Source organism: Sceloporus occidentalis, unplaced genomic scaffold (genome assembly GCF_023333645.1).
Source record: "Sceloporus occidentalis isolate IW3139 unplaced genomic scaffold, rSceOcc1.0.p SCAF_8, whole genome shotgun sequence".
Taxonomy (NCBI): Eukaryota; Metazoa; Chordata; class Lepidosauria; order Squamata; family Phrynosomatidae; genus Sceloporus; species Sceloporus occidentalis.
The window spans coordinates 25525374-25541284 of NW_028316988.1; the positions used below are offsets into that span (position 1 = coordinate 25525374).

Consider the following 15911-nt stretch of genomic DNA (forward strand, 5'->3'; position numbering starts at 1 on the left):
CTATTTTGAAAACCTGACTATCCTAATGAGGAGACACATTAATTCTTCCCCCCCCCCCCTTATTCACCCCATAAACTGGTCAGGGGCTTCCATTTTGTTTCTTGCTTCAGGCAACAACATCATAGGCTTCGTAGAAAAAGTGTGTATAATAACAGCAGTTACATATCCTCCAGCTACTAACCAATTACTTCTCTGTCATCCCACTTTTCTCAGCTGCTTTTACAATGTCCCGGTTTCTCTCCCTTCCTCCTACTTTTGTCCTCAGTTTACTTCAATGGCTGCAAACTTGAGTTCAAACTGCAAAAGTAGTTTGAACTCAGTCCAAGTCAGCAAGGGTGTTGAGGAGAGGATGGGACAGGTGTAAAATACACTAAAGTAGAAGTAAAATACACTACAGGGTAAATATATAAAATCAGGGGATGTTAGGAGTATTAGAGTTACACGTGTTGTGCATTTTGTATATGTATGTGTCCATGTTTGCCTTCAAGTCACCCGTCGACTTAGGGCAACCCCATGAATTTTAGAGGGTTTTCTTAGGCAAGGCTCAGAGATTTGCCAGTTCTTTCCTCTGAAATACAGTCTGCAGTACCTGGGACTCCATGGCAGTCTACCATCCAAGGACTGTCCAGGGCTGGCCCTGCTTAGCTTCTAAGATCAGACAGGATCTGGTGTCTTTAGGGCATTTTGGCACTGTGTGTATGTGTATTTGCCTTCAAGTCGCCTGTCAACCTACAGTGACCCTAAGAATTTTATAGGGTTTTCTTAGGCTAGAAAGTCTTGAGGGTGGTTCTGAGTTCCTTCTTCTGGTGATCTCCCCTCCAAGGACTATCAAGGGCTGACCCTGCTTAGCTTCCAAGCTCAGACAGGATCTGGTGCCTTTAGGGCATTTTGGCACTGTGTGTGTGTATTTGCCTTCGAGTCGCCTGTCAACCTACAGTGACTCTAAGAATTTTATAGGGTTTTCTTAGGCTAAGACGACTCTGAGCTCCTTCCTCTGGTGGTCTCCCCTCCAAGGACTAGCCAGTGCTGACCCTACTTAGCTTCCAAGATCAGACAGGATCTGGTGCCTTTAGGATAATTCGACCCTTTCCCAGAAAGCTTAAGCAAAAGCAAACTGCTGCAGCCTTTCCTAGTATATATGTCTTTCCTCTTTGAATAATGTTGGCCACTTTGACCTCACTCCGGTGTCTCTTTTTCCACACCTGCAATGGGTTTTAATGCCTGTGATGGTGGCGGAGAGGAATGAACCGCCTCCGTAAGGTGAGCTGCTCCTGGCCCTTTTCTCCACATGAGCTCATCATGGTTTTATTGCCTTTTCTCCTCCTTCCAAGCCGGCGTCCAATTTTAGAAGGGGAAAGGCTACCGTTGAAGAGCTCCCAAAAACAATAATAACAATAGAAAGGAGGGGGAGGAAGAACAAAAAAAAAAAAACCAAATCAAAAAAAGAAATCCCTGAGATGCTTCCAATTTTAGGTTTTCGGCGGCGTGTTTCTGATTTCCCTGGTCAAGGGTTTGCTGTCCAAAGAGGCATCCAAACCAATGGAAGGCAAGAGAAGGGGGGAATCGAGTCTTATATAGGCCTCCGGTCCTCCTCCTCTGCTCCAGTTTCGAAGCAACCTGGTCGGAGACGTAAGTGCCCAGTGGCATCTCGGCCCAAAAATTGGCACGTGTCGGGATTCTTCCTCGCCATCCCCGAAACCCTCAGGCGGAAGAAATGTTGGGAGCGAAGCCGGCAATGGTGCTGTTCGTCCTTTTTGGCTTCGACTGGGTCTCTTCTCAAGGTACCTGTCCACTTTTCTTTCCAAAATCTGGGCACAGTGGGCTGGAAAAAGGGTTGCCACATCTCCAGGAATGGCCTGGAGTCTCCAGTTTTCATGGGTCTTCTCCAGTTCGGAAGGAAGGAAGGAAGGAAGGAAGGAAGGAAGGAAGGAAGGGATGGTAGACAGACAGACAGACCGATGTTGTTGTGTGCCTTCAAGTCGTTTCTGACTTATGGCGATCCTACCATGGAGTTTTCTAGGACTTGTTCAGAGGATCATTATAGTCATATAGTCATTGATAAGACGAACGGAAATAAGGAATTATCATGTCAAAGGATAATATTTTTATGTATTTTTTCCATATTTTATTGATAGCATTTATAACATACAAATAAACACATAGCTAATGGTAAGAATAAAAACCTTCTACATTCATCACAGTTGAAAACCAACTTCATCCTTTTAACACTTCTTACAAAGTTACTGTAGAGTCACTCAAAGTTACTTTTATTTTTAAGTTAAAATAGCTTTTAAGGAAATTATTTCGAGCGAAGTCCGAACGTCAAAGCAGGATGAAAATAGACTATTTGAGACGATTAGGCGAACTGGAGAAGAAAGGCATAAATGCAAAAACATGTGGGAAAGTAAACATAATTTAGTTTGATTAGTGTAAATAAAGCAATTTAGATAGAAATGATGAATGGATATCGATATGGGTGGTTTTGAGTACAAAAAATGCTCTCTTTTATACTTTGGTGGGAAATACGATGTATAAGATGTAAAATGGAGAGATCATGAAGCCGATAGGATGTGAATTAACATGATATGTTTTTCTGTATTGTAAAAATTTAATAAAGGATAGATAGATAGATAGATAGATAGATAGATAGATAGATAGATAGATAGTAATATATTATATAATATATATGAGATTTGTTCAGAGGAGGTTTGCCATTGCCTTCCCCTGAGGCTGACATTCTGCACATCTGAATTTCAATGGCAGATGCAGCATGGATGTCAGTTTTCATTATCTCCAGCATTATGTATGTTGCGTACGATGGCTGGCTTTAATGAAGAGATTTCAATGCTGGACTTGGTCTCGGAGACCAAGGTTTAAATCTTCACTCGGCCATGGAAACCCAAGGGGGAACCATGTCAATCTATCTGGCCATAAACAAACCCAGGAGAGGGTCCCTGTCCATCGCAGTTAATCTGAAAGCATAGAACAATAATTTCTGTTGTTTTGAGACATTTTCTATTGGAAAGACAAAGCAATGATATGGGTGTTCGGGATGACATTTTGCAAGGACAGAGATGGAAAGCTTCGTTCTCTCCACGCATTTTCATTTCTACCTGAGGAAAATATATATATATATATATATATATATATATTTGTTCCTTTGCTCAGCTCAATGGCAATGGCAAACCCTTAATCCCTTTGACCTTCAAGACAATGGCAAAAACGCAGCATGAGTTCTTCAGGTTTCCAGAAGAGTTCTGGCACAGTAACGCAGCCAAGAAAAGCGACTTGTGTGTTACGTTCAAATATTGGGGTTTTGTTGTTGTTGCTTCACACTCCACAATTTTCTGTTATCACATGCTTCCCCCTTTATCTTCTCATTGCAAGCTCCAAATATTCCCATTTGATAGGCCTATTAAACCTCTACCTTCCCACTTTTGCAGCTGCTTTTCAAATGCCCCGGTTCCTCTCTCCTCCTCCGCTTTGCCCTTGGCTTCCTTCCATTGCTGCAAGTCAGATTCAGAGTGCAACATCTATTTTATTTTATCTTATCTATCTGTTCAGCCATCCATGTATCTTGTCTCAGGATCGCCGGCTGAACAAACCCCGCAGGCTTTAAGATTCCCAACGTCTCTCTCTCGGTCTCTTTTTGAAATCCTTGGGGCTTCTTCCATAGGTCCACAGATGAAAAATGACTCATATCCGGCAAAGGAGAAGCAGTCGAATAAACAGAAGAAAAAGGAGAAGAGCCACTCGAGTCTTGGAGCAGAAACAGCCGGTAATTTTTATTGATTGATTGATTTGGGTAGGAATTGACCCGATAATGGGTACTTTTTGAGAAAGCGTAGCGCCTAACTCCTTCCCCATTCTGTTCCTTTATGGTTTGGGAATTCTTTGTTGCCTCTGGTCTCAAATCTTCTGTTAAAGAAGTCATGCCTGGGATCAGATTGACTTCATTACAATTTTCCACTCCTGACCCAAGGCCCAATCTTGTGTATTTAAGCTCCATTTTGTTGCCATTTTGATTATTTTTTTTTATAGCATAGTGTAGTGGTTTGAGTGTTGGACTATGACTCTGGAGACCTGGGTTCGAATCCTGACTCAGCCATGGAAGGCCACTGGGGGACCTTGGACAAGTCACACTCTCTCAGAGGATGGCAATGGCAAACCCCCTTGGAAGAAACTTGCCAAGAAAGTTCACTTTCAGGTCTCCATAAGTCAGAAATGGCTTGAAGGCACACAGCAACATATTACACCCGTCCCTCCGGGTTTACAGCTTTGAGTTTTGTGGGTTCAATTATTCATGGATTTTATTAATATGTTCTCTCTAGGAATATCTAGGTCCTCCAGTGCAACTCTATGGTCAACTTGAACCAAAAGTTGCAGTGAAGGACCTAGAGATTCCTAGAGAGAACACTCCACTAGGCATTTGTAGCTCCTCCAGCGCAGTTCTATGGTCAATGTCTTGAAGGTGTTAACCGCAAAGTTACACTGGAGACCTAGAGATTCCTAGAGAGGGGTGCCCTCATGTTTTTGCTATTTGCATTTTCCCCACATTCACGGTGGTCCTGTGCCCCTAACCCCAGCGCATGTGGAGGGACGCGTGTATTTAATGTCTCTCTTTTGCAGGCGAGTGGACTTCGTGGTTCAACGTGGACCATCCTGGAGGTGAAGGGGATTTTGAAACCCTGGAGGCCATTCGTTTCTACTACCGGGAGCGGGTTTGTGCCCAGCCTACTGCCATCCAAGCCCGCACCACGGAGTGGGAGTTGCCCGAAGAAGTGGGAGAGGTGGTCCGCTACAGCCCCCAAGAAGGTTTCCGGTGCCTTAACCGGGAGCAACCCGGGGGCAAGACTTGCTCCAACTACCACGTCCGATTCCTCTGTCCCATAGGTGTGTGGCGGAAACGTGTGCTTCTATAACTGAGATGGGCAAACGGCAGCCCATGAGCATCATGCCACCTCCTGGGGCCATTTTTGTGCCCCCTGGGTGACCACTAGATGGCAAGGGGGCATTTTTGCCCCATTTTGCCCACCCCTGGGCCACTTTAGTCCCAGGACAGTCCTTTTTGTAAAAACTGGAAGTAAACCCAAAGTAACTTCTGGGGACAATGGTCCAAAATACACTGCAGAAATAATCCAGTTTGAGACCACTTTAACTGCCCTGGCTCAGTGCTAGGGAGTCCTGGGAACTGTTTGGCACCAGAGCTCTCTGACAGAGAAGACTCGTTGTCTTGCAAAACTACAGTTTCCAGAACCCCCTAGCATTGAACCAGGGCAGGTAAAGGCGTTCTCAAACTGGATTATTTCTGCAGTGTGTCTTGGACCAATATCACACTACACACGACTTAGTGGCCTTGTAGTATTGTATCTAACCTACTGGTTTTATGTGTTTTCTTTTGCAATTGTGTTTTGTATTTTAAGATGTACTCTACATTGAGCTTTGAGGAGATGCAGGAAAGAAATGACATTTATCCTTCTTCTTTTTACTGCTACTGCTACTTTAATTGCTATGGTTGCCTCTTGTGGAATCCTGGGATTTGTAGTTTAAGGAAGTGCATTTAGAATTCTCATTCAAAGAGCCCTTAGGGCTCAGTTTTCTGCAGAGGAAAATGCTGTTTCTGCACAAACCAACTGTGTGCGAATTTTGCACAGAACTGCAACTAGGCCATTTTCTTCCCACTTTTCGCAGCAGGGAATAAAATGGTTACAATTGTGCTCTTTGCTTCCTTTGGGATGTCATGGAGATAAGCTATTCCATTCCTGTTCCCAACAGATCCTTTTCACTGGTTGGGCTGGTCGTCCTGGTCTACGTGGAGCGCATGTTCGCGTACCGCCTGTGGGGTCAGCGGCACTCGAACCCGCCATCGGTCGTGCTTGAACAGCTCTCCGCTGGCATCAGCGCAGCTCCTGAAGTGCCGAGGGAAATCCGCAGAGCGCCAAGCTTGCACCACGGGACCCTGTCAAGGTAAATGGATTTCTTTTGGGGGGCTGAGAAAGTGACACTATTAGCTTTTGATGCTTCCATGTATGCAAACTTTGTTCCATGCACCAAATTGTTAAAACAAAATGTTATATGCCACATTGCCTTCAGGCTATGTGTTTAGGATGTATACGAAACATCAATCGATTTTGTGTTTGTATGTGAAACATCAATGAGTTTCTGTTTGGACTTGAGTCCTACCCTCAAGAGATTTCGTTAGGTATATGCAAATATTCCAAAATTGGGGGTAAAAATCAATCCAAAATGGTTCTGGTCCCAAGAATTCTGGATAAGGGAGACTCCGTCTAACACTAAACTACCGTATATATTCTCGACTACAGGTCCACCTAATATATAAGTTGAGGCCAGGTTTCGAGGCCAAAATTATGGATTTTAATATGACTTACCGTATGTAAAGTCAAGTTTAAAATTTAGGTCATGTAACAAAGGATTTCAAGGGTGGAAGCAAAGGAAAACGGTGCCAAAGGCATCCCAATTTGTTCCCATATTGGATGGATTATATAGTAGAGGTGGATCAGTGCTTCCAGGACAGATTATGCTTTTGCCTTTCGCCAGTGCATGGTTTCTTGTTTAAATAAAAGTTAAAGTACAGTGCTTACATTGACCATTGGATAAGTCGACACAGGTTTTTGGGGGTCACATTTTTGACAAACCTTTCTAGACTTATACATGAGTATATACAGTAACATGCAGACTCCCTCGGATTTTTTGCAAGTTACAGCAACCAGGCATTGAATATTTTGCAAATAGCATCACTAGGGGAGTGCGAAGGGTGCGGTTCGCACCGGGTGTCACCAGGCAGTCATGGAAATAAAGCAGTTTGATGCTGCTTTAACTGCCTTGGCTCCGTCCTACAGAATCCTGGGATCTGTAGTTTGCGGAGGCCCAAGCCAGCTTTGCATAAGAAGGCGAAATATCTATGAAAGCTACAAATCCCAGGAGGATGCAGCTGCGGCACTTCAAACTGGTGTCAACCCGCATTACAGTCATCTCCATTTTCACGGACTTGAGATTTGTGGGTTTTATTATTTACGAAGGGGCGACCTCCATTAAAATTAATGGTGCATGCGCCTGTGACACGTACACATGGCTGCATGCAGGAGCACACGACCATTCAAAGATATGGGGCTTAAATATATGCAAATTTGCATATTCACGTGTGTGTGTGTGCGTCCAGAATGGATCCCTCAAGAATTTGGAGGGAGGACTATATGTCTACAGTGTCGATGCATCCTAGGTAAGCTGGTAATTTGCACCCAGCCCAGCAAAAACTGGAGAATTGGATCCTCAGTTTTCAGCACAGAGATGAACCCCGAAAACTGCAGAGTGAGGTCCAGTCCCAGAGATGTGGCAACCTGACCCGATTTGTATTGCGGAGGAATTTTGGCCCGTATGAACATGCCGTCATTCGGCGTGGAGAAGTGCTGAACTGTGAGCTTTTCGTTCCTCGGAGGATGCTGACCCTCCTGCGAACCATCCCTTGAAAACAAGCCGCCTTTATTAAAGGTTCCCCCCTGCTTTTTTGTTCTCCATGCCACCTGCATCCTCGCCCCAAGGTCTCTGGCCTTTGTCTGGCATTCTTCTGTGGCATTTTTTTGTTTCAAAGGGCAAGTAAGGATGCTTTATTTCTCCATTACCCCCCCAAAAATAATACAAACCCATGTAGGTGTGCACACCCTTCCAAAATGGGGTCATCCCATCGCTGCCAAGGAATTCCAGCAATGGTCTTGCGGTCTCCAAAAGGCTGGTGGTTTTAGGAGTTTTATTTTATTTTTTTTAAATGGGCAAAGCTATTTTTTAATGAAGGTTGTACCTGCCAAGAGGAGGGTTCTGCCAAGTACGTTTTTCGGAACATTCTTCCTAGCAAAGAAGTGATACCTGATCGCTTTTCTCTCCCCCCGCGGCTTCTGGAAGGGGCAAGGCAAGGAAATATGTCCCTGTCTTTTGCAATACTTGTATTATTTTTCTTTCTTTCTTTCTTTCTGAAAGCGGTCCAAAACAGCAGCCAGGCGGCAGGTATGTTTTCCTGAGGCTCTTGATGGAAATAGCAGAAACGTTTGGTTTCTGTCTCCCAGGTTGTGGGCTGCAAAGGGAGGTGTGTGCAGTTGTGTGAATGCGTGGGATGTAGGTGTCCATTGTACTGCTGTGCAGCATGGCATAATGGTTTGAGCATTCAACTGCAACTCTGGAGACCAGGGTTCAATTGCCGGCTTGGCCATAAAACCCACTTGGGCAAGTTACACTCTCTCAGCCTCAGGGAAGGCAAGAGCAAACCTCCTCTGAACAAATCCTGACAAAGAAACCCCAGGATAGGTTTGCCTTAAAAGGTCTCCATAAGAAGGAAACGACTTGACAGCACACAGCAACAACAACAAATGCTCGCTATCAACCAGAAGATGCATCACTGTGTTATATCTCACCTTCTGAGATTAAGCAGAAGATTAATAAGATTAAGAGTATATCCACACTGCAGAAATAAAGCAGTTTGACACCACTTTAGCTGCCATGGTTCAAGGCTATGGAATTCTGGGTTTTGTTGTTTTGTGAGATGTTTCACCTTCCTTGACAGAGAGCTCTGATGCCCCACCAAACTACAAATCCCAGAATTCCATAGCATGGAGCCATGGTTGTTAAAGCAGAGTGAACCTGGATTATTTTTGCAGTGTGTCTATAATGAATACGTCTCAAATGATACCAGAGGACTTGTCGATCTTGGGTTCGGCAATGGCTAACCTTGCTAACCTCTAGCTTTCTAGAGGCAAATGGGAAAGGTTCAGTTCCTAATGATTATGACTTTTATCATTTCAGAACCCAAATGGAGCAGCTGGGGTCCTTGGAGTCCTTGTTCAAAAACCTGTGGCAGCGGTGGGAAACGAGTGCGGCGCCGAAGCTGCCCAAAGTCCAAGCTCTTGCGCTGCGTCGGCCGTCCCTCGGAGGTGCAGAAGTGCTCCCAGACACCTTGCCCAGGTATCAAACCCCATGAGATTTCAATTCCAACATTCCTTTCCTGGTTTTCCATTATGAGAACCATTATGGTATAGTGCAAGGCTAGGCAAAGTGCAGCCTGTAAGCTGCATGCAACCCTCAGGGCATTTTTGAACTCAAAGTAGTACACCTTCCCACACTCTCAATTTAGCCAGGACAGTTCTCGATTAATCCTCTGCCATCCCACTATTTCAGCTGCTTTAAAAATATTCCAGTTTCTCTCTCCTCCCTCCATCTTTCCCCCCTTTGTCCTCAGCTTACTTCCATTGCTGCAAACTGAGTTCAAAAGGAGTTGGCACGCAATTAACTCTGCAGTGGTGGCGGGTACAGAGGAGGAATCTTGCCCTTCCCAGTTGTTTCAGGCCAAGCAAACTGCTGTGGTTTCTTCTAGCTTGCGTGTTATCCCTTGTTCATCCCTTTTGCCATCTTGACCATACTCTGATGATACTTGGGCATATGTGTTATCATCAATGAAAATCTGCGGGAGGTGATGAGTCTTATGGCACTTTGATGGACTACACTCATTCTTCCATATTTGTGGCTTTGAAATTTGCGGATTTGATTATTCATGGATTTGATTAATATGTTCTCTCTAGGAATATCTAGGTCCTCCAGTGCAACCCTATGGTCAACTTTAACTAAACGTTGCACTGAAAGACCTAGAGATTCTTAGAGAGAATACTCTCCTAGGCTTTTGTAGCTCCTCCAGCACAATTTCTATGGTCAGTGTCTGTCGGACGTTGACCACAGAGTTGCACTGGAGGACCTAGAGATTCCTAGAAAGGTGTCTCTCAGGTTGAAATGTGGTGTTTTTGTTATTTGTGGTTTTTTCATATTCATGGGGGTCTTGTGCCCCTAACCCTAGCGAATAGAGAGGGACAAGTGTACTTGGATCTTGGTCTAAATTTGCTCCCTTTTGAGACGATATCCCCTCCTCTAACTTGTCTTCTTCATTCCCCATCTTTAGCTTGCCAGCTCAGCTGCAACACTGGCATCCCCAATAAGGACTGTAGCGGCTGCACCTGCCCCAACCACACTCTCTTTGGCACCGTACAGACCGTGGACAGGATGGCACTCGCCAATGCACGGATCTCTCTCACAGACCGGCCTGTGTCCATTCTGGCCCAAAGTGACCAGCAGGGCCACTTCACCATCCGCGGCATCTGTCCCGACAGTGGTGCCAACATCAGTGCAACGCTGGAACACTTTGCCCAAGGTAGCACCCCTGTCATCGGCAACAGCTCATGGACGTCCCGAGTGGAGATAATGCTGCAGAGACTTGGTAAGATCAAGTGGTGGGGAGTCAGGTTTGGGAGATGGATAAACATGCTTGCAAAGGAGGAATGAGCAGAAAGCAAGGGGAGCATACCCTCCAAGTGCCCTAGTTTGTCATGGACCATCCTGATTCATCCTCTTCCTTCCCACTTTCCCAACTGCTTTTAAAATGTCCCGGTTTCAGTCTCTTCCTCCCACTTTCCTCCTTCGACCTCAGTTTGTTTCAGTTGCTGCAAATTGTGTCCAAAGTGCCAAAACAGTTTGCACTCAAATTCTAATCCCACCAGACAATGTGAAAGCACACGATGACAACAGTGTTGCATGGGGGGTCTGATTCTTTTTCAAAGGAAAGAAGAACTGCAAGTTTTATTTTGTCTCTGATTATTTTTTCTTTACAATTCTATGGCAGAAAAACCTTACATGGTAGCCCACCCTGAATCGAAAGTGAGGATGACTGGACAGAAAGTGAGGTTCTGCTGTCAGGCTCAGGGTGTTCCTGAGCCCCAAAAATATTATTGGTAAGTCATGGGTCTGAGCAATACGAAAGGGAAGATGGACATCCTGAACCCAGGGGTGTCAGTAGAGAGATGCGGGGAATATGGACCTCACCTGGTGGCACCTGATGCGGAAGTTCACCCAATGCATTGGTGGGAAAAGGTGACAAAGATCTGGGTCTCATGACTATGCTGGCCAAGTGAGTCTCCAGGACTCTGACAGACCTGGCAAAGGCTGTTGGAGAGAGGAGGGGAGTATTAAAAAATTATCCAGACTGGGTGCCAAAAATACCAGGTACGCCACTGCCTGACCCCTGTAGTTTTCCTCTGTGAAATGTTGGATGGTGTGATGGTGGTAGGACTGAGAGAACATCCTTTCCTGAGGATCTTAAAATCTGGGCAGGATCCTAACTGTCTTTACCCATCCCAAAGCAAATCCAGGAACCCTGCCATCCCCAAACTGAGTTTCCTCTCCATTCCTGCTCTTTTTCCAGGTATCACAATGGAACGCTACTGGACAGGAAGGTGAAAAAGTATGACAGTAGTTTAGTGCTCCACGACCTGAAGCCCCATCAAGCGGGTTCATATCACTGCAAAGCCAGCAATGGCCACGGTTCTATCAAATCTGCCGTCGCCCATTTGACGGTGATAGGTAAGCCAGTGCCACTTGGCCTTACAAATTCTTCTGTACTTATGTTTAGTTGGTGTTCAGAAACAAGAGAGAAAAGGCTATTTAAAATGAGGGTTGTCTGGTTCTTGACTTATGTCGTTTCCAACTTATGGGGACCATAAGGTGAACCACCTGTCATGGGGTTTTCTTGGCATGTTTCTTCAGAGGGGGTTTGCTATTGCCATCTTTTGAGGGTGAGAGAGTGTGACTTGCCCATGGTCATCCAGTGGGTTTCCATGGAGGAACAGGGATTCAAACGCTGGGCTCCGGAGTCCTAGTCCGATGCTCAAACCACTACACCATGTTTTCTTATTAATTGCATGTACCCCATATTTTCTCCAGTGAGTTAAAGATGGGCTACATGGCTCTCTATGTCATTTGTGAAATGTTGGAGTGTCTGCCTTTGGACCTAGCATTTAACAAGTCTCTTGTTCATGTTGTCTCTCTCAGACCCAGAAGTGCCATCCTGTGTGTCCCAACCAGAAGAATATCTCATCCGACTCCCAGAGGAGTGTTCCCAGGAAGGAACAGGATACTCCTTCTACAATGTGGGCCATTGCTCCAACACCCGCTGTGTGGGGCACCTTGCGGATGCGCTGCAGTGTCGAGATGCATCAGAGCACTGCTGTGGGACGCGGCGGATGGAGGTGCGGGAAGTCCCTTGCGCTGGCTACGTTTTGCCCATCAAGGTAGTCACCGAGTGCGGGTGCACTTCCTGCACTCAGCCGAAGATCCTTGTCCGCGGGAAAGCTTCTGCGGTTGATGATGGTGAACCGTTGCGCTTTGGGGAAATCTATCTGGGGGCAGAGAAGATTGGCTTCACTGGCTACAAAGGCACTTTCACCATTGAAGTCCCACCAGACACACCGAGGCTGGTGGTTAAGTTTGTGGATCGGATGAAAAAATTTGTGGACACTGTGAAGGTCTTCCCTTTCGACCAACGTGGTGGGGCCGTCTATCAAGATGTCAGACTCATGAGGAGGAAGAAACCTGTTGACCTAGAAGCGATGGAGACTAATGTCATCCCACTGGGAGAAGTGGATGGCGAAGGCCCAGTTGGGGAGGTCATCATCCCGCCAAGATCCTTCTTCAGATCCAACGGGCAAGCCTACAATGGGACGGTGAAGGCCAGTGTGACCTTTGTGGACCCTCGTGACATGGCCACAGTGACCGCTGCCTCCAGTGACCTCAACTTCATCAATGCCGAAGGAGATCTCCTCCCTCTCAGAACGTATGGCATGTTTTCCATGGACTTCTGGGAAGACGAGAACCGCCAGGGCTTAGAAATGGGGAAAGTGGAGGTCAAGATGGATGCCGAGCTCATCAAAATGCCGGAGCATCTCCAGAAAATGAAACTCTGGTCTCTCAATCCAGTAACAGGCTTGTGGGAGGAAGAATCCTCTTTCAGACTGGTGAAAGAAAATCGCCGTAAGCGGGAAGAGCGCGCTTTTCTCGTCGGCAACCTGGAGATCCGGGAAAGGCGGCTGTTCAACCTTGACGTCCCAGAGAACCGCCGCTGCTTCGTCAAAATTCGGGCCTACATCAATGAAAAGTTCAACCCCTCTGAGCAGATGGAGGGCATTGTCATCACCCTCATCAACCTCGAGCCAAGGCCTGGTTATCCGTCCAACCCACAGGCCTGGGGTCGGTTCGACAGTGTGGTGACCGGTCCCAATGGGGCATGTTTACCAGCCTTTTGCGATGGCCAACGGGCCGATGCCTACACCGCCTACGTCACCGCAACCATGGGAGGGGAAGAGCTAGAAGCCGTGCAATCTAGCCCAAAGCTCAACCCACGTGATGTGGGAGTTTCCCAGCCTTACCTCAACAAGCTCGGCTACCAGCGAAGTGACCATGCAGACTCTGCCCTGAAGAAGACGGCTTTCAAGATCAACCTTGCCAAACCCAACCCAAACAACATTGACGAAACCAACGGGCCAATCTACCCCTACCGGAACCTGAAGGATTGTGAAGAGGCCCCCGTCACGGCCAACCACTTCCGGTTCTACCGGGTGGAGGTCGATAAATACGAGTATAACGTGGTGCCGTTTAAGGAGAGCGACTTGACCACCTGGACAGGGGACTACCTTTCATGGTGGCCCAACCCTCAAGAATTCCGGGCCTGCTACGTAAAAGTGAAGATTAATGGCCCACAGGAATACATGGTGAGGTCACGAAACGTTGGCGGCACCCATCCAAGGACTCGGGGGCAACTCTATGGCCTCCGAGATACCCGGAGCGTGAGAGATCTCGAAATATATAACAGTTCGGCAGCTTGCGTTGAATTCAAATGTAGTGGGATGTTATTTGACCAGGAATTGGTGGACCGGACTTTGGTGTCCATCATTCCCCAGGGAAGTTGTCGCCGTACCGCCATCAACAACTATTTGAGGGAGTATCTTGGCCGACATCCACCCGTGGTGGAGAACAATGACACTTCGGCCTTCTCCATGCTGGGTCCAGTGGATCCGCTAGGCCACAACTATGGGATCTACACTGTGACGGACCAGAACCCACGCCTGGCCAAGGAGATAGCCATCGGACGCTGTTTTGACGGGACCTCGGATGGATTCTCACGCGAGATGAGGTCCAGCAAGGGCGTTGCCTTGACCTTCACTTGTCAAGAAAAGCCGGTGGGGCGGAAGAGCTTCTTCCAACGCCTGCTTGAATCCCCTTCCCAGGCGCTGACGGAGATCCGGCGTGAGATGAGAGACAACGAACAACTCCGCGGTCCCTCCCGCGTGGTGCCTTACCCGTCAAGGTTACGGACTATGTTCGCCACGCCAACCCGCAGGACCCCCAGCCGCCGAAGGAGGGTGGACGCTGCCTAGGCATAACTGTGCGGGTTACATAACTGTGATTGTTTGGCCGTCTTCATGCCTCCCTGCCACAAGATCTACCACTCTTTAAGACTGAGGCTATCCATCAAAGGATGCTCCTGCCCTTTGCCAAATGCAGCATATGCTCACTGGTGCCACCTAGTGGCTTGACACCCCGCTGCAGTGTGTCAAATGCTATGATATTGGTGCCACCTAGTGGCTTGAGATAGCAACACCATTGGAGCAAATGTTCACTTTTTGGGGAACTTCAAAAATACGTCAACTTAGAGACTGTGAGGGAGGAGACCCACTTGAAATATCTCAATCTTTACAGTGGAGCGAGGACAGAATAACATTTCACACCACTTTCACTGATGAGATGAATAAAGGAATAAATCTGCATCCTTAGTGGCAGGTTTCATCCCTTGTCTCTCCAGGACAACCAACTTAAAGGTGGGGGAATCTTTTCCAGCCTGAACGCCAAATTCACTTTCAGAGAACAAGGCCAAAAGACAAGGGTCTGTGACCCTCCCCAAAATGCCAGAATATTATACTGTACTTTTAAAGCTCTTGTTGCCAGGAACGAAGGGCCCTTCCAAATTATAGAATGCTATGATGCTTAGGTAGATCTGGAATCTGGTCAGAATTCCCTTTCTTCATCAGTCACTCTCCCATCTGATGATGATGATGATCAGGGACGTAGCCAGGATTTTAGGAAGGGGGGGTCCAGACTAAGTGCCACCATTATAATGAGGCTTGGGCGCGGCGGTGCAGCAGCACACACCATTCATTTTCCTCATGGAAGGGGGGGGGTCCGGACCCCAAGAACCTGCCCCCTTGGCTACGTCCCTGTGATGATGATGATGATGATGATGATGATGATGACGACAACTCTTCTTGAATTTCTGGGTTCTCAATGAACTTCATATTGGCATGTGAGCTGGTGATAACTGGTGGTGGATATTAATGAAAACATTGACTTGTGTCCCTTCCACACTATGCAGTTATCACACTATGATTCCACTTTAAGTGCTGTGGTCCAGTCCTGTGGAATCCTGGGATCTGTAGTTCAGCAAGGCATTAGTTTTGTAGTGTTTGGAGCTGTTTGAGCCTTCTCCGTCAGAGAGATCTGGTGCCACACCCAACTGCAACTCCCAGAATTCCACAGCATAGAGCTGAGTCACACCCTCTCAGCCCCCGAAAACCCCATGATAAGTTTGCCTTAGGGTCACCATGAGTTGGAAATGACTTGAAGTTACATAACAACTACAATAACAAAGTATGGTTTTATTAGGTTCTGCCTAATATGTATGTTCGGCATTGTGTTTTTATTTGCAAACCGCTGTGTGATTTCCTATGCAAAGTGGTCAAGGAAGCAATTAAATCAATACATGGGGGGCTGGCAAAATACGTTGAATCACATCAATGATTTTAATCTAATTTTGTGGTTTTGGTCATGTTTTATCCACTACCATTTGTATTGATAATGTGAGGAAGAGGGGAACCGCAAAGGATTTCAAACCTGCAGCAACTTGGGCAGACACAGACTCTGTATAACATTTTGAAGTAAAATGTTATAAAACAAACTATCAAAAGTACATGGTTTTAATGTAACACTCCAGGAGCCTATTTGCATGAAAGGTAAGGTGTAAATGCTCAAAATAA

General features: G+C 46.5%; 1 protein-coding gene across 1 annotated transcript; it reads left to right on the forward strand.

The window, feature by feature from the left end:
* The first annotated feature begins 3134 nt into the window (after positions 1-3134).
* Positions 3135-15911, forward strand: LOC149308352 (cartilage intermediate layer protein 2-like). Its single transcript, XM_089535645.1, has 8 exons — positions 3135-3778; positions 4630-4893; positions 5776-5967; positions 8812-8970; positions 9956-10270; positions 10673-10781; positions 11252-11409; positions 11878-15911. Exons 1-8 carry the CDS (start codon positions 3214-3216, stop codon positions 14256-14258), a joined length of 4143 nt encoding a protein of 1380 aa, XP_089391771.1. The 5' UTR covers positions 3135-3213; the 3' UTR covers positions 14259-15911.